Source organism: Equus caballus, chromosome 18, assembly GCF_041296265.1.
Source record: "Equus caballus isolate H_3958 breed thoroughbred chromosome 18, TB-T2T, whole genome shotgun sequence".
NCBI classification, from domain to species: Eukaryota; Metazoa; Chordata; class Mammalia; order Perissodactyla; family Equidae; genus Equus; species Equus caballus.
The window spans coordinates 52,668,216-52,691,121 of record NC_091701.1 but is presented as its reverse complement, the minus strand read 5'-3'; the positions used below and the strand labels follow the sequence as shown (position 1 = coordinate 52,691,121).

Here is a 22,906-nt window from a genome sequence, read left to right as displayed (position 1 = left end):
AAGGCCGAGCCCTAAATCCTTCTCTCCAAACAGATCTCTTTCCAGAGCGTTAATCGCTTCCTGGCCATCTCTTGCCAGACAACCCACAAGCACCACAAGCTCACTCTGTCCAGAAGTGCTCCCTCAAAATCACACAAGGCTCTGTTGAAGCAGATCTCCATTTGACTTTCCAGACTCGTCTATCTCCCTTTTCTTCACATCTTTGCTCATGGCTCTGTTCCCTCCTCCAGCCCCACCAGACATCTCTCCACCCCTCAGACGTGTTATGCTTTGTCATGCCTCCAAGACTTTTCACACGCTCCTCTCTTTGCCTGGGATTTTTTCCCCTGCCCCAAGCCCAGCTCAGCTGTCTTCTCTCCTAGGTAAAATCGGTTCCCCAACCTTTATTCCATGGCATGTGGTCCTACTGCTGCGGTGATGACAACCTACTGTCAAGAATGTTACTTGCTTAAATATCCATAACTCTAGAGAGCTCTTCTCAAGAGAAGCAGCATCTGGTAGTGCAAAGGGCACTGGATCGGAAGCAGAAACTGGATTTGAGATCTAAATCAGGAACGTCCTAGGTGCTCAGTTGGCCTAATGCCTTGTTTCTACATCTGTAAAAATGGGAGTAATAAATAGGATTTTTATAATGATCAAACAAGTTAATACACACGAAGCACTGATACATTAGAAATATGGCAAAATACAGGACAGCATTATTACCAGGATGGCTTATCGGATGAATGAATGCACGAGTTCTCACAGTTCACGCTGAATTCAGGGTCTGCCCAAAGGAGATGGCAGCAGTCTCATGGATCAGTTTTCGTTTTGTGGCTTGAGGGAAACAGCGCTTATGCCCTGTCATCCTTCCCACTGAAGATCAAGTAAGACAAGGTGCCCCTGACACAACTCACTTCAGATACAGCACACATTCGTGTTATGGCACATTACTAATGGAGGGAGGAGATGGGATGAAAATGTGGGACCTCACCTCTTACTCTAAATCCCATAAAATGAGAGAAAAGATACACTTCCTGTAGGGTTGTAGACTTATTTATCCATTTTAAGAAATTACCATCTTAGACTCGCTCAAGTTACCCCTTCTAACTAAGTCAAGATCAATGGGGGGCCTGGACAGAGGTGACCATCAAACACCAAGCCAAACCTATTGGGCTGGGTCCTTTTTGGGCCAGATTTTTGTCTATCATGCTAAAGGTCTGATAGGAAAGATACTTTAAAGTCCAAAACAGCACTGAAAACAAGCAGCACCACCATGACAAACCATCAAATAGTACTCTCAGCAGACCAGAGAGTTTTAGGAATTCTTGGATGATAGGGAGCAGATAGGAAGAGAATGTTTGAGAAACGACTAGAAGCAGCCACAGCTTCACACTCACCGAAGAAAACCACCACAGGAGGAAGATAGCATTGTTGATAAGACAAGGGCAGGAGAGCGTCAGAGGGGTTCATCAAAAGACTGTTCCACTCAGGTAGCGGGTCCCTCTCCCATGACCCACGCTGAGCAGTCGGCAGTGGCAGGGTTTACGGCCAGGCTAAAACTTGAGATCTGCTCTTTAAGACAACTGCCCAGGGAAAGGCTGGGAAGGAAGCAGAACCAAGTGTGTGAAGGTCCTGGGCCCTCCTGGTAGACACGGAGGAGGAAAGGGAGTGGCAGCAATCCCAGGAGGGAACTACTCGGCAGGGCTGCATTCCTGGGAAATCCTCCTTAGTCGGACGACTAGCAGGTGGAAGTGGGGTACCTTTCATAAAGCAAAGCCTCCCAGGAAACACAGCCCCCCTGCCTTCAAGGGCAGCTCTGTCTGGGGTGTGGACCACCACACCTGCACAAAGACCCACACAGAGGCTTACTCTACCCCTTGGTCCTCCATTCATCAATAACCAATACGGAGAAATAAAGACTTCCACCGGGGCTCGCTGGATGCCGTGGAGAAACCCATGGCAGCCATTTGAAACAGAATGGAACAAAGCCGAGAAACAGTGTAGCCTCTGAGTCCTAAATAACGCTCAAAATGAAAGGAAAAAGAGAAAAAAAACCCAACCCCGTGGTTTACAGTGGTCAGTGTAATCACAGGGCAGGCCACTGTCATTTGGCAACCCACCCAGGCAGCAAGGAACTTTTGGGTCCTGTTTACAGCAAATGATTTAACGAGGTGAGAGAAGTCAGGACTGCAAAGAGTGAAGAGACTTACTTTAAAAAATGAGTAGATTCGCAGTTAGCAGGGCAACAAAAGCATTCATGAGAGGTTCACAGAGAGCAAACTCACTGTCCCCTGGGGCCTCGACATGTCATTAGGATTGAAAGTTGAGAGAGGTGCCAGGGAGGAGGCCAGAGGGAGCAAAAGGCAGTGAGGCCAACCCGTGCCCACTGAAGTGAATCAAAATGTGAGCCCCTCTCCCACCCCAGGTGCATCTTCGCGCCGGTGGCAGCAATGACAGAACCAGCCCAGCCTCTCCCGAGGCCGCCAGCTCAGAGCTGCTGTGCCATCTAGTGTCTCCGAAGAGACTCACATCTCTCCTCTCGCATCAGACAAAGGTTCTCCTCTGGATCCACCCCACCTCCTCAAAGACTACCCGACCGCATCTGAAACTGAGCCTTCCCCACCACAATCACTGAACAAAGTCGCATTTTAAAAGTGGGTTTCTCACGGCAAACAGTGGCATTAAGCATCTTTCATGCTTTGGTCTTTACGGGGGTGACAAGGTAAAAATGGAGACGAGATCCTGCAATCAGTCCCCAGCCTGTTCAAACAGTAATGAAAGGGTCCCAAGAACTGAAGGCAATTTGGCTTTCAAGAGTCGAGGGAACAAACACAGGCCCGAGCAGGAGGAGGGAACTCCCATGCATCTTCACAGAGGAACCCACGAGGCTGGGGAAGTGAATTGACTCTCTGGCTGCTCTGAGTGGCAGCTGGTGAATGTACCTGGTCTTTACTTGTCCTTCTCCAGATGTCACAGGGAGAGATATTAGGCGTCCCTGCTTCTTTACAAATCTGCGTGGTGCCACATTGATGGGGATTTGTCGGATCCTGCTGTGGAAAGGCCTAGTTTCTGCAGGGGATGCATTCTGGAAGCAATGTCTAGTTACAGACAAGATAATAAACGGGGATGGATGGAGAAGCAGTTTATACATTAAAGGATGGGAGGGCTCAGGTGATATTGGAAGCTGCTGGTAAATACAGTTTTATCAAGGAATTTATCAAGGTCAGAGACGGAGCTCCTCAGTTATTGGAACGTGGATAAAATGAGGGATTCATCTAGGTACCAAGTGGCACATTGGCATGGCCAGTGGTAAAATACTCAGGTGACAAAGCAAATAACCCAATTCTTCTAGACCTGTTGCCTAATGGACCTATTCCCTGGTGTGTGGGGAAAATACTCAGAGAAGTCAACACTATAAATATCTATGTGAGCCATGGTCGAGCTTCACAATAAAGGAAATGCTTTGTTATTTTTTTCTGGGGGGTGGGAACGCTTTAGTCTTGTGGCAGCACTCCATCACAGTCCACCTGGCTCTCCTGCTTGCAAGTCACTTCTCAAACTGGGACCATTTGCCAACACGCTGAAGACCTTCTTGAGTCTCACTTCTTCCACTTCCCTGAAAGGAAAGTTTGGGGTGGTTTCCCATCTGCTTGTCTAACAAACCAGCAAAATGTGCTTCTTTCTTTTCTTCAACTCCCAGGACCCTTGCTTCTTAAGAGTTAGATCTTAAGTGTTAGAGGCATTCCAGGAGCCTGGTGACTGGACATTTAAAGTGTCCTGCCCAGCTCTGGCTGCTCACCTCCCTGCCACACCACCACCCCTTCACCTTCTCTTTAACCCAGAAAAGGACATTTTAAGTTGACAGATGCAATTAGGCATTTTTCTGGTTGTGATAGCAAAGCCTGTGTACATGGGGATTCTAACCTTCTTTGTGACGTTAGAAGAGAACACAGTCTACAACAGCAGTACAGGGCAAAGCTTTATGAATATACGTGAGAAATGAAGTCATCCCCCTTAGGACATGGGGTAAGGATTCCATAATATAGGATCTCTGAGAGCTTAGTGTTTTTTGGACAATGTGATTTGAGGTTTTTCATATTTAGAAACTGAATATGCCTGATATTCTTCTAGCAAAAGTGTTGACTACAAGGACACTTGAGAAATTTAACATCAAACTTTTTAAAAGGTACGACTATGAATATTTTCCTTTAAAACACCTAAGCAGCAAGTTGAGAAAAACAAATTTGGATGGAATCAGACAGTATATGAGGCATAGATGTCTGACAGAAAATGCAAACATTGTTTGAAAAGGTGCTACGTGGATGCATCATTACTTTTTCCCTGCAAAAATTAATTCTAAATTAATCAGGGACTGATGGCTTATCCGTATTTCTTTGGATTTCACTGCTCGTTCAGTAAATCCACTGGAGAGGATGAAGTTGAGGCAGCCTAGTAGAGAGGAAAGAATGTTATCCACAAAAAAAAAATAAATGAAACTGGATTTAGAGTGAGCAGACTTGGGCTCAGTTCCTAGTTCAGCCACCTAAACTTCTGCGATGTTAAGGAAGGCATTCGACATCTCCACAGCTCAATTTCTTCATCTGTATATTGTGGATGATAACATAAGTCCTACTCTGTTCACAGAGTTATTCTGAGGTTCAAAGCAGTGAGGTATATGAGGTCACTATACAAACTATATAGCGTGAGTCATATATTATATAATTACTAAGTTTTGTTTGTAATTCCGGCTAATGAGTTGACGAGAATTTTTGTTTACAGTAGATAGTATGTACACTTGTACTCCTTTCAGGTCTATATGGTAATAATTGAATGAGACGAGGTTAGTCTGTAATAAGTACTTTAAAATCAGATTTCCATGATATCTTTCCTCAAGAATGCTCAAAGAATAAGCTGAGGGTTGGATCCAAGATGGCAGCGTGAGTAGTCTTCTTTGTCTCTCCCCCTTCGAATCTACAACTAATTGGACATTCATCGCTTAACAAAGGATATCCATATAGCATCTCAGGATGCCTGAGAGACCCACGCTGCTATACATCAGAAGGCAGACGGACTTCCCTCTGGGAGGAGGTGGAGATAGGTGAAAACTCTCCAACCCCAACCCGCGAACAGCCTAGTACCTGCAAGCGGCTTTCTTCCAGCGGATGCCCCCAGAACATCGCCACACACCAAGGGCAGGAGGGAGCGCACACCAGAGGAGCGACGGTGGAAACAGGTGACCAGAGCCCTACCTAAGCCCCCTGCAATTACACCTAAGCCCAGAGAGAAGCTCCAGAGTTACACACCGGAGGCGGTGGGGAAAACCTCTACCCACCATTAGCAGAGAGGCCCCGCCTAGCATCCATAATGCTGGGAGGCTCCCAGAGAGAATCCCCAACAGGGCAGCAGCCCGCCAGCTGCCGCCACCGGTCTCATGGACTGTGGCTGTCGCCTGGGGGGCTCGGGACTACCAGAGATCTCCTGGGAGAGGACTGGGGCTGGGTGGAGCTCCAGCGGCTGGCTCCACGGCCCGGGGGGGAAACTCCAGAGTTCCGTCTGGGCAGCAGGCAAAGTCTCTACCTGCCATTAGCGGAGAGGCGCCACCCAGCATCCACAACACTGGGAGGGTCCCGAAGAGGAGAATCCCAGGCAGGGCAGCAGCCGGCCAACTGCCACTGAACTCAAGGTCTCTGGCTATCCCCTAGACAGGGCAAGGGGCTCCCTGAGATCCTGGGGGAGAGGACTGGGGCTGGGTGGAGTTCCAGCAACTTGGCTCCATGGCCCAGGGGGAAACTCTACAGTCTCACAGCAGCCTCAGTGAAAGCCTCTGCACAGCACTAGTAGAGAGCACCCGCCCGGCAACCACAAGGCTGGAAGACCCTGGGACAAAAGTAGCATAGCTACTAGGTGAGCTAACCACAGACTGCAGAAGATGCCCATAGCTCTGCTGTGACCCATAGTGGACAAGTGGGATTTTGTGGGTGCCGACAGTGACAGAGCTGCAAATATAAGTGATCCTGCCCCTGGCCGCTGGGAAAGCCCATAACCCAGCTGCAGACCCTAAGGAGGGAGCACGTCTAGGTGATCTGCAACAGTAGGCACCAACAGCCTGAAGCCCCCTTGTGACGGCCCGCACAGCTGAAGAGGGAACCCAGAGGACCACTGTGACTACGAGGGGGGGCCCAGGCCCAGTTAGTAACAGGTGATAGGGTTCCTGGTTGGTGCAGTATAAGCGGCTGTTCCCCCACCACACCAGTAGAAACAAGTGGAAGCAGTAACTAAACTCTATCTCTATGCAGAGGCACAAATCTACACCATCAAGCAATATGAAAAAATATTTTAAATCTCCAGAACAGAAGGAAAATGACAAATACACAGAAAACAATCCCAAAGACAATGAAATATATAACCTGAATGACGATGACTTCAAAACAGCCATCATTAAAAAACTCAGTGAATTAAAAGAGAATTCAGATAGACAACTCAACGAGTTCAGGAGCTATGTCACAAAAGAGTTTGATACTATAAAGAAGAACCAAACAGAAATACTGGAAATGAAGAACACAATAGAGGAGATTAAGAAAAACCTAGATGTACTGAACAGTAGGGCTGATAATATGGAGGAAAGAATTAGCAATTTGGAAGATAGGAATATAGAAATGCTGCAGGCAGAGGAGGAGAGAGAACTAAGACTAAAAAGAAATGAAGAAACTCTCCAAGAATTATCTGATGCAATTAGGAGATGCAACATAAAGATGATAGGTATACCAGAGGGAGAAGAGAGGGAGAAGGGGGCAGAAAGCCTATTCAAAGAAATAATAGCTGAGAACTTCCCAAACCTGGGGAGAGAGATGGAACTTCATGTGACAGAAGCCAATAGATCTCTAAACTTTATCAATGCAAGAAGACCAACCCCACGGCATATAGTAGTGAAGCTAGCAAAAGTCAACGACAAGGAGAAAATACTAAGGGCAGCCAGGCAGAAGAAATTAACCTACAAAGGAACCCCTATCAGGCTATCAGCAGATTTCTCAGCAGAAACTTTACAGGCTAGAAGAGAGTGGAATGATATATTCAAAAATCTGAAGGACAAAAACCTGCAGCTGAGAATTCTCTACCCAGTGAAAATATCCTTCAAATACGATGGAGAAATAAAAACTTTCCCAGATAAACAAAAATTAAGGGAGTTCATTGCCAAAAAACCTCCTCTTCAAGCAATGCTCAGGAAAACCCTCATTCCTGAAAAATCAAAAAAAGGAAAGGGGCTACAAAACCAAGAGCAAAGGAGATAAGTAGAAGGACAATAACAGAGAGTAGCAGCTCTCCATCAGAACAGACTAAACCATGGGACGAGGAACAAAGGAAATTGAAGAGAACCTGAAAACAAGACATAAAATGGCAGCGGTAGGCCCCCACATCTCAATAATCACTCTAAATGTAAACGGATTGAACTCTCCAATCAAAAGACACAAAGTGGCAGGATGGATCAAAGAACAAGACCCAACAATATGCTGCCTCCAGGAAACACACCTCAGCCCCAAAGACAAACACAGACTCAGAGTGAAGGGATGGAAGACAATACTCCAAGCTAATAATGAACAAAAGAAAGCAGGTGTCACTATACTAATATCAGACAAGGTAGATTTCAAAGCAAAACAGATAAAGAAAGATAAAGAGGGACAGTATATAATGATAAAAGGGACTCTCCGCCAAGATGACATAACACTTATAAATATATACGCACCCAACACAGCAGCACTGAAATTTGTAAAGCAACTCTTAACAGAACTAAAAGAAGGCATCAACAACAATACAATAATAGTAGGGGACCTCAACACCCCATTAACACCAATGGATAGAACATCCAGACAGAAAATCAACAAGGAAATTATAGAATTAAGTGAAAAATTAGACCAGATGGACTTAATAGATATATATAGAACACTTCATCCAAAAACAGCAGGTTACACATTCTTCTCAAGTGCGCATGGAACATTCTCAAGGATAGACCGTATTTTGGGAAACAAAGCAAGCATCAATAAATACAAGAGAGTTGAAATAATATCAAGCATCTTTTCTGATCATAATGCTATGAAACTAGAAATCAACTACAAGAATAAAGCAGAGAAAGGTGAAAAAATGTGGAGACTAAACAACATGCTACTGAACAAACAATGGATTATTGAAGAAATTAAAGAAGAAATCAAATATTATCTGGAGACAAATGAAAATCAGAACACGACATACCAAATCATTTGGGATGCAGCAAAAGCAGTCCTAAGAGGGAAATTCATTGCAATACAGGCTCACCTCACTAAACAAGAAAAAGCTCACATACGCAACCTCAAATGACCCCTAACAGAATTAGAAAAAGAAGAACAAACAAAGCCCAGAGTCAGTAGAAGGAGGGAAATAATAAAAATCAGAGCAGAAATAAACGATATTGAAACAAAAAAGACAGTAGAAAGGACCAATGAAACAAAGAGTTGGTTCTTCGAAAAAATTAACAAAATCGACAAACCCTTAGCCAGACTCACCAAGAAAAGAAGAGAGAAATCGCAAATAAACAAAATTAGGAATGAGAGAGGAGAAATCACAACAGATACCAAAGAAATACAAGAGATCATAAGAGAATACTATGAAAAACTATATGCCAACAAACTGAACAACCTAGAAGAAATGGACAAATTCCTAGACTCTTACAACCTCCCCAAACTGAATCAGGAAGAAATGGAGAATCTGAACAGGCCAATCACAAGTAAAGAAATAGAAACAGTAATCAAAAACCTCCCCAAAAATAAGAGTCCAGGACCAGACGGCTTCTCTGGAGAATTCTACCAAACATTCAAAGAAGATTTAATACCTATTCTCCTCAAACTATTCCAGAAAATTGAGGAAGATGGAGTACTCCCGACCACATTCTATGAAGCCAACATCACTCTGATCCCCAAACCTGACAAGGACAACACAAAGAAGGAGAACTACAGGCCGATATCACTGATGAACATAGATGCAAAAATCCTCAACAAAATTCTGGCAAACCAAATACAGCAATACATCAAAAAGATTATACACCATGATCAAGTGGGATTTATACCAGGGACACAGGGATGGTTCAGCATCCACAAGTCAATCAACGTGATACACTACATTAACAAAATGAGAAACAAAAACCACGTGATCATCCCAATAGATGCAGAGAAAGCATTCGACAAGATCCAACATCCATTTATGATAAAAACCCTCAATAAAATGGGTATAGAAGGAAAGTACCTCAACATAATAAAGGCCATATATGACAAACCCACAGCCAACATCATACTCAACGGACAAAAACTGAAAGCCATCGCTCTGAGGATAGGAACAAGACAAGGGTGCCCACTTTCACCACTCCTATTCAACATAGTACTGGAGGTGTTGGCCAGAGCAATTCGGCAGGAAAAAGAAATGAAAGGAATCCAAATAGGCAATGAAGAAGTAAAACTCTCACTGTTTGCAGATGACATGATCTTATACAGAGAAAACCCCAAAGAATCCCTAGGAAAACTATTAGAAACAATCAACAGCTACAGCAAAGTTGCAGGGTATAAAATCAACATACATAAATCAGTAGCATTTCTATATGCTAACAATAAACTAACAGAAAAAGAACTCAAGAAATCAATCCCATTCACAATCGCAACAAAAAGAATAAAATACCTTGGGATAAATTTAACCAAGGAAGTGAAAGATTTATACAATGAAAACTACAAGACTTTCTTGAAAGAAATTGATGACGACATAAAGAGATGGAAAGACATTCCATGCACATGGATTGGAAGAATAAACATAGTTAAAATGTCCATACTACCTACAGCAATCTACAGATTCAATGCTATCCCAATCAGAATCCCAAGGACATTCTTTACAGAAATTGAACAAAGAATCCTAAAATTCATATGGGGCAACAAAAGACCCAGAATTGCTAAAGCAATCCTGAGTAAGAAAAACAAAGCCAGAGGCATCACAATCTCCAATTTCAAAACATACTACAAAGCTACAGTGATCAAAACAGCGTGGTACTGGTACAAAAACAGGTCCACAGATCAATGGAACAGAATTGAAAGCCCAGAGATAAAACCACACATCTATGACAGCTAATCTTCGACAAAGGAGCGGAGGGCCTACCTTGAGAAAAAGAAAGTCTCTTTAACAAATGATGCTGGGAAAACTGGACAGCCACATGCAAAAGATTGAAAATTGACCATTCTTTTTCACCACTCACCAAAATAAATTCAAAATGGATCAAAGACCTAAAGATTAGGCCTGAAACAATAAGTCTTCTAGAAGAGAATATAGGCAGTACACTCTTTGACATCAGTTTCAAAAGAATCTTTTCGGACATGTAACTCCTCAGATGAGGGAAACAATAGAAAGAATAAACAAATGGGACTTCATCAGACTAAAGAGTTTCTTCAAGGCAAGGGAAAACAGGATTGAAACAAAAAAACAGCCCACTAATTGGGAAAAAATATTTACAAGCTGCTTATCCGACAAAGGATTAATCTCCATAATATACAAAGAACTCACACAGCTTAACAACAAAAAAACAAACAACCCGATCAAAAAATGGGCAGAGGACATGAACAGACATTTCTCCAAAGAAGATATAAGTACGGCCAATAGACACATGAAAAGATGTTCATCATCACTAATCATCAGGGAAATGCAAATCAAAACTACACTAAGATATCACCTTACACCCGTTAGATTGGCAAAAATATCCAAAACCAAGAGTGACAAATGTTGGAGAGGTTGTGGAGAAAAAGGAACCCTCATACACTGCTGGTGGGAATGCAAACTAGTGCAGCCGCTATGGAAAACAGTATGGAGATTTCTCAGAAAGTTAAAAATAGAAATACCTTATGACCCAGCCATCCCACTACTGGGTATCTACCCTAAGAACCTGAAATCAGCAATCCCAAGAGTCCCATGCACCCCTATGTTCATTGCAGCATTATTTACAATAGCCAAGACATGGAACCAACCTAAATGCCCAGAAACTAATGATTGGATAAAGAAGATATGGTATATATACACAATGGAATACTATTCAGCCATAAAAAAGGACAAAATTGTTCCATTTGCATCAACATGGATGGACCTTGAGGGTATTATGTTAAACGAAATAAGCCAGACAGAGAAAGATGAACTCTATATGACTCCACTCATAGGTGGAAGTTAGTATATTGATAAGGAGAACTGATCGGTGGTTACCAGGGAAAAGGTGGGGTGGGGCGAGGGCACAAAGGGTGAAGTGGCGTACCCACAACATGACTAACAATAATGTACAACTGAAATCTCACAAGATTGTAATCTATCATAATCTTAATTAAAAAAAAAAAAAAAAAAAAAGAATAAGCCGAGGAGGCCACGTTGAGTCCCCTTGAGTCCGGGACAGGTGGTAGACCACAGTAGAGAACGGAGGCTCCAGAGTCACACAGACCTGGACCAAATCCTGGGTCCCTCACTTTCAGGATAAACACAAGCAAGTGACTTAACCTAAGGCTGTTTCCTAATCCATAAAGTGGGGATAATATTAATAACTACCTCATAGTTCTGCCGAAAGAATTGAATTAGGTAACTGTTGAGCATAGCACCTGGCACACGTGTGCTCAATAAATGCTGGTTGTGAGTAAACACAATTGCACTTGTTTTTCCATTTACAATCCCTCGTGAAGTCGGGGGAGGGTAAGCAGGTACTGTTAAACTCATAGCGTAAGGAATCTGTAATCTGGAGATGTTGGGTGACTTACGGGTAAACTGGTAAGACTAGAATCCAGGGCTCCCATGCTCAGTATTACTTTCACTTTATTTAGCAGACTCTTGGGTCAAATGCATATAATCTGAAATGCTGTCATTAAATTCTCAAGATATAATTAATCTCATAAAACTCAATATCTGGTGTTCTGTCTTTAGTCTCGGCCCTTCCAACCCATTCTCCACAGATAGCAGAGAAACCTACCCACTGCAAAGCTGATCATACCACGCCTCCCTTTAAAACTCTTCAGTGGTGCCCCAAATGGCTATAACATAACATTCAAGGTACCTAGAGGGCAGAGCAGAGCCCCTTCAGCCTGACTTCGGCCCAACTCTCCAGCCACATTTACTAGCACTCCTGCCCTGGGCATGCCTTCAGTGTCAAACAGCTTACAGTTCCCTGCTGGAACTTTCCTCACATCTCTCTGGCCCTACCTCCACCCCTGCACCCCTGCCAGGCTAGGAGATCTTCAATTTGGGAAAAAGAGCACTCAATATTATTTTTAGCTGCTGTTAAGAAGAAAGGGCTTGAGAATCAACCTAAACATCCATCAACGACAAACTGAATGTATTAAGGAAAATTTAGAGGAGAGACTACTATGCACCTATTAAAACTCCTGTCCTTAAAGAATATTTAAGGTTAAGGGAGAATGCCATGATATATTTTTAAGTGTAAAAGTTAGGAATTGAAAAATAACCAGAGGGCTAGGAACCAAAATGTTAGAAATAATGATCTCTGGAAGATGTGATGGCAGGTGTTATTTATTCTTCTTTGACTCTTTTCAGTAGTTTCCAAATTTTCTACAATGAACAGATTGACTTTAACAATAAAGAGTCATTAAAATCTCGAGGTAATGGTATAATGAACCCTAAGCTGTAAATGGGCAGCTACATCCATCTTCCCCTCTCCCGAATCTGAGTCATAACGGCAGCAACCCAATGGTTGGTTTCTTGAGCATGTAAACACGAGGGATAAGTGGTAAACTGCTGTTACAGGGGAGAGACAAATCCAAACCCAAGAAATGGCCCACTTAATGCAATTATTCCTTCTGCTAAATTCTACAAGCTTTCATTTAGGGCCCAGCAATCTTTCCAGGAAAAAGCAAAGGCAAAGTTTGTCATATGGTGAAAGGAAAGATTCACAGTGAATTTCTTATTTCCTAAAGATGAGGCTCTCTCAGTTATGCTTCTCTTTTCATCTGATTTGCATTAAGAGGATAGACTTCCTAACTTTGAACATCTCTTGACATATCCCAAAAGAAATCAAAACACTGGGAACCTCCGATTTCAGGATTGCTAACTCGGTCCCCTTGAGGAAGCAAATTTCCCTATAACTATCAGGATTTCAAATTTCACAGCCTCAAAAACAACTTGGACAGAAGACCCTACTAAAACAGGCTCTGCTAATTAAGAGAAAACACACAGCCCCTCAAGTGCCCTCTAGAGGAACTGTGTGGAACAGCAGGTGGGGGCTGTCAAAGCAGCCTACAGGACTGGTCAACAACAACCCCACCCCTGCCCTGGGGCATTTCCTCCTGTCACTTCATTATCTTAAATCGTTTCCTTTCGACTTTACGCCCCATAGCATATGTTAGAAAATATTAATTTATGACATGAAATAAATGAACTCAAGTTTCTGAGTTTCCAACTCATTTGGAAGACTCCAGAACCTGCCAACAATTCTCTTATGTATATATATATATATTATTTTTGATTCTGCTTAGGCCCAACTGACTTTATCTTTTCCTCAACTACTTAAGCTTCTAGGCTTTTAGGGACTTTGAGAATTGCAGACCTACCTAGAATTAGATTTGGGAAACAGCATCTAGGTCATTTCCCTCCCACCTTGAAGCTGATCTCCGATAGACCAGTCTAAACAGTGTAACATTATGTCTCGCTTTCCTTGGAAGAAGAGGTTGGGAAGATTGTATGGCAAGAGGCTTCGCTGTCTCCCTGGAGCTTCTTTTTATCCAGCTGGCCTCAAGTTTATAACATTCTGCTTACCTGGTCACTCCACATCCCTTTGCCCATGGCCCCTAACCAAAGGACGTGCTCAGAGGGAGCCAGAATGCATGTTTCTGCTGGTAAGGGTCTCCACTGTATCTATTTTCTGTACAGTAACCTCTTGTTTTTAGACTTATAAACAAAGCAAAATCAAAACAATAAGCTCCGAGAGCTCATTTTAGGTTTGATTGCCCTGTCTGGGAGCAGCGACAACAGGGCCGTCAAACTGTCACTGTTCTATAGCACTTGCCCCCAAGTGCCATCCAGGTCTGCACCTGCGAAACCGGGATGGGCATTGTGAGTCACTCTGCCTGCCACCACATAAAAAGCTAATTTCGCATTCAGAATGTATGTTTTTTTTAAAACACCAATAGCAACAAGAGTGTGCCAAAAAATTTCCCCTGAAGCTCTATTCTGTTTTTTAAACTACAGAACATTCTTTCATAGTTTGACAGTTAAAATGCCGCAGTTAATGTAATAAACAGAGAATTTTTCTAAGTAGCCTGTCAAAACAAGTGACACTTTTCTTTTTTTGCTAGCGAGTCTCAGATTCAGAACAATGGCAAGTACCTTTCAAAGCAACATCTTCATTATACAATCAAATTCTCAAAGTAATCTTCTCATCAAAGAATATTGTGTTATTTCTTTCCCAGTAATTATCGGAGTTCTGCAACCTCTCTGGCAGTGGTGACTACTATAAAATGCAGCTGTGCTGAGTGAAAAAATTGGGGGGTCCTGCTCTGGTCGATATGGAGCCAATGCATCTCATGGCTCCACATTTCTTAATGACTTGGCAGTTTGGGCAGTAAAAAGTCAACAGTTCCAGTACCTTTGAACATGCCCTCAGGTTTCCAGCAGCAAAGTGCTCAGCTGGGCTCTTCAGGGACAGCAGTGATACTGGCAATTCTTGATCAACTAAGCTTATCTTCCTTCTACTTAAACAAAATAAAGTAGAAGCTTCAAAGGTTACTATCATATAAAAAAAAAATGGTGTGTGTGTGTAGAGTTTGGAGGTCTGTCTCATAAAATTAGATTCCTTATTTTTCACTTTCTCATCTCTTGGGGACTGCACTCCAAAGAGAAAGAAAATCTAAGAGTACTAAGTCAAAAGATGAACCGCCAGTCCAATTCCAAAGTTTGCAGTTTCATAAAGTCTGGGAAAATGGGAAAATCCCAAGGGCACCCAAAATGATGTGCCTTGGAATACTGGTGAAACCTGTACTTTAACAGCCAGTGATAGGCTAGAAAAGTCCAGTCTTTGGAATGTAATTTTCTCTGAAAAATCTTTGGGCCACCAAGGATCATGCAATTCAATGCCGTATGGAAGAAAAAAGACGTACACACACAGCATCCCATTTCTAAGGGTGACTCATGAAACCAGCTCTCAGACTCTTGTGAGGGTGAATCAAACAATAAGTATGAATGTCCCTAGCATGGTGCCTAGAATACAGCAGGCACTCAATAAATGTTTGTTGCATCTGAATCTAATTTGGGAGTAGCTCTCCTATTATATTATAAACTCCTCAAAGGTAGGAACCCTTTTATTACCTTTTTAAAAATCTCTTTGGAAATGCTCAAAAATATTTGTGAATCAAAAGGCATTTCTGCCTCCCTTGAAGCAACTAAGAGCTGAGTGCTATAAATTCATTTGTTCATTCATTCACTCAGCAAAGGTTTATTGGTGATCTATTTGGTGTAATGCACAGAGCTAAGGATGTGGCCTTTTCTAACTTCCACACCAAGTTAAATCCCCCCTCCATGTTATATTCTATCAACATACACTGCATTTTCCTTTATAGCATGTAATGCATCTGTTATTAAACAAGTACTTGCATAACTAGTTGTTTAAGGTCTGTCTCTTGTCTTAGACAGAAAGCTCCAGGAAGGAGGTGCAACCCTCTTGTCTAATTCTGCAGTTTTATCAACTAACAAAGTATCTAGAACAAAACAGGTGTTCAATAAATATTAGTTAAATGAATGAAGGAAGGAAGTAAAATGAGATATGTGTTTGTCTTTAAGGAACTCAATATCTAAAGCAATGTGTCTCAACAGGGGCATTATTTTCAAGGCAGCTCCTTATTTTGTAGGGTTCTAGGTATTGGGGTATATTTAGCATCCTTTAGTCCTAGCCAATGCCCAATGAATGCCAGCAGTGTGGCCCCTAATGCATTTGTGACAGCCCAAACATCCTCACATACTTCCAAATGCTCCACTCCTGACTCAGAACCACTGCATGGTATTAGCTCGAATGAATGTGGCAGCAAGAACAAGAAGGAGATGGATCCAGGAAACGACGAGGAAGTATGATGATGGACAATGGGACAAAGGGTGTGGGGAAGAGGGAGGGGAAGCAGTCAACAGGAAAGAAAGCATGGTTTAGAATGGTGGTGTTCATCTGAGTTCCTGAAGCCCTGAGGATTCTCTCGTGTCCCCGCAGCCACCCTCCCCTCCAATCCTTCAGGGCAGACAGGGCATAAATTGGCTGGGCAGCTTTCTTGGACCCTACTCATGATTAGGTCAGTGAAGCTCTGGCTTTTCTGTTTGATATTTTGGATTTTCCAGTAAAATTTTTGTTTGAAGAAAGGGTTTTGAAGCTAAAAGAGCTGAAAACCATGGTTCTAGAGTTAAGGATGATGGTGCCAACTGGGATGAGGGAAGGCCTTTGAAACACCAGTGTGGATCATTTAGACCCAAGAGAAAGTTTTAACAAAGGGGACATGGTGTGACAAAAAATGATATATGTTGAAAAGCCTTTTGTAGAACTGAGTAAGGGCAGTGAAAGGGGAAGAATCCTGGGGAACGAAAATAAAGTGCACTCAGAGAGGCTACTGTGATCCGGTTTGAGGGGCAGACCTTGGGGAAGCTGGCCAGAGGGACATCTCACTCTTGGAGAGTGCCCAGTGGACAGAGAAGACATGTAAAATTTAACCCTCATCGAGACCTGCTAATAAACGGAGGTCGGCCAACCCAGTGACTCAGAGTCGACATGCACAGCTGGCTGGCATCGGTTACAGGGTGGAGGGCGATTTCATTTTCAGTAGAAAAACATTAGCCTGTGTGAGGAGGTTTCAGAAGCAAGTCATCCCTATTGAAAAGGTTTCCCTGAGATTGAGACTGTGGTGTAGGCTTCTTCACATGCGCCATGGCAAGGAGTCGTGCGCCCAAAGGGAATAGGGGCTCAATACATTCTCTCTGAATGGATCCGATTAAACACTTCAGAGCCCTCAGCTTCAGCTGATGGCTGCCACGGAAGGGAGGGCAAGCGTCAGCTGAGATGGAAGGGAGAGAGGGCCTTACCGGCGGAATGGAGGCCTTGAAGCTTTCATGGAGCAGTGGGGTCCCCTTAAGAACGTGCCTTTAAGCTAAACAGCAGAAGCCTCAGAATGGGGTGAGAGGAAATGCTGAAGGAAAGAATGAATGAATGAATGAATACGAGCATGGGCATGAGGTCTATGGTGCTGACGACCTCTGTGCTATTGCACTAGGAAGAAAGGGGTTGCTGCAGACTGGCATAGAAACAGAGCAGCTTCTGTTTGTCATTGACCAAAGGTTGGTTCATATGTGGACTCGGTTTTGGCATTCTGAGCTAACCACTAAAAATCTCTATAGTTGCAACTCATGCAAAAGGGAAATGGAGTTATCTGGCTCAAAAATAAAATAAAATGAAAAGGGACAAACCCTGCTGTGTCATCCCTTCAGAGTCCCTCCTTTGACCCCGAGTGAGGCCAGGACTTTTGAAATCAGCCTCACTTCCCTCTTGCACAGGCGTGCATGCCTGAGCACTCGGTGGCCTGGATGACCTGCAGGGGTGGGCGACGTGCTCTTACTCACGGTTTGCGGAGGATCATCCTCATGTGGGCATCGGGGCCCATCTGTGACAGCAGCAGCATGGTGTCCTGGAGCTCCTCATCACACTCCTTCTTCTCCTCCTCAGTAGGCAAAGGGGCATCCTCGTGCTCGTCATCCAGAAATCGATAAAATAAATATTTGTCTTGGAAATGATGCTCCTGGTCCACTGCGGGAAACATGGAGGCAAGTGTCAGCTGTTGCACTTCTGCCTCACAGCCCTGTTTACCAGAAACAAATGAATGGTGTCGGGCAAGACAGCCAAGTGGCAGCAAAGTGGTGACACTCCTCACCCTCCTCACTCCGCCTGTCCCAGGGCTGTGCAGCTGGAAGACATGACCTCTTGGCTACAGTCAAGCACCTCACAGCTCTCTCTGACCCGCCCAGCGCGTCAGCCACCCTAGGACTCTCTCAGGAGAACCTGCCAACTTTTCTGAGATGAGCACTTTGACCAGCAAAAATTGCCTTGGTGACCTTTTCTAGCATGTAGGACATATGTCCCAAACAGGAAAATAACCAACTGCCAGATCGTGCTCTATAAAGGTCTTTGAAAGTACAGACTTAAAAAAAAAAAAAAAAACCTACTTTTTCAGGATCAAAATTCATGTTTTTCTTTCTATATGGACTGTTTATAAACATGTCTGTCTGTACTTTAAAAAAAAAAGAATAAAATTGTTTGCACAAAGCTGACTAGACCAAGCTTCTAGGTCATATACCCTTAGAAAGATCTTATGGTAATTTCCTTCCAGCTCTGATTTTAAAAAGGTTTTTCTCTTGTTCCCTTTAAACAGAAAGATTTAGATCCTGGTAGGACAAAGTCAGTGAACTGGGCTCAGAATCCTTCATCTTTATGTCCTAAAGCTTTGAAGTCCCCTTTCAGGATGCAGCATCAATACTGTCAAAAGATAAAGAGAAGTGGTAGACCCTTGCTGCTCAAAATGTGATCCCCGGAACAGCAGCATCAGCATCATCTGGGAGCTTGTTGGAAATGCACACTCTCTGGACCTATCCCAGACCTGCTGAATCAGAATCTGAATTTTAACAAGAGTCCCAAGAGATTTGTATGCACCTTCACATCTGAGAAACACTGGCAAGACCATCGTTGGATTCCTAGGTGTTGGTAAATTAAATGAGTGATTTTCATAGTTCATCAGTTTGGAAAAGTAGTCTTCCAACAAATGGCATGAGCAGTTCAACCACAGTCACACTCCAGACCTGCATATCTACCTTGCTCAATTATAGCCCCTGCAGATAGCCAGGGGCCACATGGCAGAGAACATTCCTGATTTTAAATATGGTCATGCTGTGAGTATACATGTTGGCTCTCCTAGATAACGCCACAGTTAAAAGGCAGCTTCTGAATTCATTACTTTCTTTCATGTCATCAGCCCAGCCACACATTTCATTGTTCTTCATTCTGCCCCTGCATCAAGACTACTATGGAATGCTCAGAATATAATCACACTATCAATGAACTGTGAATGCAAACTAATAAACATAATTGGAACTGATGCACTCAGGCTGCAATTTCATTTTCCCTTCATACATTCTCCCAAGTTAGGAAGGTACAATGGTGGAACATAGCAATCAATAGCATCCACTTACTGCATTTGTATTGCTAAATGAAGATGCTAACTCAGCGGGTCCTGAAAGGGAGCATAATTCTTTCTTGCCCATTTGGGAGTTCAGCAATAACTTAGCCAGGGAAACACAATTAGCATTTCTTGAGGGTTTTCCAGGGACTGTGGCTCATCTTACCATGGTTGAGAACACCATCTTCCACCAGCACTTGCCACATCCCAACAGCTTGAGTCCGGGAGTGGGCACACGGAGTCTGCTGCAGCATCCAGTCCACCAGCTCAGTTCCCACACAGCATTGTCTAAGGGGAGGTGCGACAGAAAGGATGGGAAATGACCACCTTGCAGATGACGATGACTCTTCGGAAAGGAGACCCTCCCAGAGAGCGTAATGCTCTTCTACCATAAGAGGTCTTACTGCAGACAAACACCACACGGTGTGGCCTCAGGTTCTCAAACTCTTGTACAGACCAATAAAACCGCCCAGCTTATGAGAGAATCTTCTACGCAAGCCTGCTAAATGAAAGAGCATTGCAAGTTGCAGCACCAGTAGAGACTGAAGGGCTGCTAGACAGGAGCACTACCTGGCAAGTAATCCCACGGCCAGAAACTCTCTCATCTTGAGCCAGTCCCAGAAAATCTCAGTGTAAAACAAAGGCTAAGCAAAACTCTGACTTCCTTCACCTGAGCCTTGTGAGTTAATGTCTGTAAGGCGCTGTATAAGTGCAAAATTATATGGCACTTTATATTTTCAAGTAATACTACTGATCTTCCTCAGAGGGGTGTTGGGAGAAACAAGCAATTAGCAATGCACATCTCTTTGAAAAAAGTTCTGTGTAATGAGCATCAGCACTTCTACAGAGCCTGTCATCTGAAGAGCTCCAAATGCTTTCTGTGTAGTGTCACACATTCATCCCTAAGATGTCCCTCTGTGGTAAGTTGGTCAAGATGGGCAAACTACATGCACTAGTTAGGAAACATGTAATTATAGACATACACATTAGGAAATACTGCAATCTTCAGTGGGGTGAGAGAGAAATGCAGGTGTTGGTGGCATGAGGGAGGAAATGGAATGTTGAGTCTGAGGGATGAATCGCAAGGGACAATGAAACAAGGCAGGGAGTCATCGCAGTTGGGTCTGAGTCACTGGTGGCCTCCTCTCCCATGCTAAGGATGTCACCATCTCTAGGGCATGGGCTGAGGCTAGGTCAAACCCGGGGAGCTCCTCTCTAGTTTAACCTGGAAGAGAGTCCTGGTACTGTGCCACTTTAGGAAGAGGCTTAATCTGGGAGGAGTGATGAGATATAGCACCAGCTCTGCTACTTATTAGCTATGTTAGTTTGGCTATATCATTTAACTCTCTGGTTCTCAGTTTTCTCATCTGTAAAAGAAAGGAGGAGGAAAAGATGGCCTCTAAGGCCATTTCCAGTTCTAATATTCGAGGAACTCTGAAATCTATCAGAGCTCCTGTGATGCCCTGATTCGGGCCAGATCCTAGACTATTTCAAGAGGAGGATGTACTGAGAAGGCCATTAGATTTCCAGCACTGCTCTGATTACAATCTACATCCACACATTAGAGCTTCAATAGGCAGCGAGGCACCTAGTTAGTATTCTTTCTGAAAGAACTATACAGCCTTTCAAAATATTCCTCTTCTTATTTGTGAACTTATTAATGGAAAAAGTCTTGTAAAAGTAGAGAAAATCAATTTCATGTGGTCTTCAATTCAATGATTACCTTTTCTGAAAAGAGTACACGGAATTGAGATGCTCTCAGAGCTTCTGGGCCCTCATACAGGGTGTGAGAGTCCTGCAGTCAGAATACAGAGCAAAGACACATGGCTGTGCCCCTTGTAGCTGATGGAATCACCAGGTTTCCTCTCCCTTAATGATCTCTACCCACTCTAGAACTGACAGCAGATCTCTGGGATAGTGATCTCTCGGGGTGATACCGCATCTACGGAGACTTTAACACCCAAACGCTGCAGCAATGATATAATGGGGTAAGGAGTAGGAGGGAGGCAGAGGATGGAACTGGGAACAAGGTCTGGGACAAGGAACTCAAACTGTGCTGTAGGAAAAAGAAATCATGCCTCTGGCTTCCAGCTGAGTCCACAGGTTATTACCAACAGATCATTAATTTGTGTCATAGGGTGTGGAATAGACATAACACCTATATTTCAGGGGTTTAAAATCTTAGTACTATGGAGCAAGAAAGAGATTATGGTGGCTGACTTTTAGTTTCCATTATTTGTCACCAAAGATGACATATTTTAATGGAATTTCCCTAACGCAAGTCAACACTTGAAACAGTATAATCACATTTTAAATGGAGGAAAAAATAATAAATTTTTAAAAAGAAAAAGGTCCTTTAACCATATGAGATTTTAAGAGCCACTTAATGAGCTAAAGAGATTGAACTCTCTCTGGGAACATATGACACATGATTTTGAAAAAAAATCTGTACTTCCCTTTAAATTATAGCAGTGTGTAGGGACCATAGACTCTAGAAAGAATGAACTTCCAGGGCTGAAGAAGACTTCCAGATGTAATCATCCCAAATAGTAGTTAGTAAATATCAACATTCAAAGGCCTAGATGAACAATCTTACGAGATGGACTGTGTTCAAGAGAAATGTGCTACTGATACGACCAAAGTGTTTCTCAAAGCCCCTCTCATTTCCAAAATTCTATCAAGAAGAGGCCAATCTAAAAGCAACAAATAAACTGCCGATTTTGGTCTTGTAAACATATTCACAACAAATGCAAGCAAAAGAGTGTCAGTTTGCGTGGAATGCAGAAAAAGTGATCCAAAGGGGAAGAACTGCAATGTCTTTCCATTTCTGTCCTTGGGGAAGAGACTGGATCTTGAAGCAGACACACCTGAAGGTTTGCTATAGGGTCAACTGGGTATAATTTTATGGGTTCTACCATAGTTGATAGTCACATAAAGATATAGATCCTGCATGGTAATTTTAAAATTCATATTCTAGCTTTTCAATGTGTCTTATGAATCTGGTTCATGTGAATCAAATGGGTTTTGACTCATGCCAAGTCTGATGGGTTCTGAGGTCATGTCTAGGCTAAATGGGAAAGAGAGCCTGACTGATTGCTGAAAGGGGGCCGTGAGTCTGAACCATGGGTGTGGGGAGAGAGGGAAGGCTTACGTGCCATCCATATGTAGGCCATTCTAGTTCCTAAACCCTTGTTGAATTCATAACATCAAAAGTTAAAGATTAGACATGAATCCGTAGTTGACCCACCATGGTTCAGTCATCACAGAAGGTTCAACGAAATCACCAGTAGCCCCAGTCTTTATAATTTTTTAACCCCTGTGACAGCTATAACGAGTCCTTAGTCTACATGATTAGGGATGTAGGACAGAGCTACTATAGGCATACTAGAATGAAATCCTACATTAGAAAGTAAACTCCATAAAGGATATTGCATGTTTTTTTTCACTCCTGTATGCTTAGGGCTTGCAACACAATAGTGCCTGGTGCCAGTAGGTGCTTAATAAATTTGTGGAATGAATAAATGATAGAATGAACAAAAAGATCATTGAATTTGGGAGTCAACCAACCTTGGTTTGAATCCTGGCTCTGCCACTCAGTAGATATGTGGCTTGGAGAAGGAAAACTATTAATCCCCCTGAATCTTGGTTTTATCATCTGAAAAATGGCCATTCACCTACCTAGCGGG

The 22,906-nt window shown here is 43.1% G+C and overlaps 1 protein-coding gene across 20 annotated transcripts in view; it reads right to left on the bottom strand.

Annotated features, from left to right (window-relative positions):
* Positions 1–22,906, bottom strand: part of RAPGEF4 (Rap guanine nucleotide exchange factor 4) — a 296,495-nt gene that overhangs the window by 68,660 nt on the left and 204,929 nt on the right. For all 20 annotated transcript variants that reach the window (XM_023622000.2, XM_070242021.1, XM_070242008.1 and 17 more), the window contains 2 exons: positions 19,387–19,508; positions 17,614–17,797 (listed from right to left, as the gene is read on the bottom strand). In XM_023622000.2, coding sequence (XP_023477768.1) covers positions 17,614–17,797; positions 19,387–19,508 — 306 coding nt within the window. The remainder of the gene's footprint in view (positions 1–17,613; positions 17,798–19,386; positions 19,509–22,906) is intronic.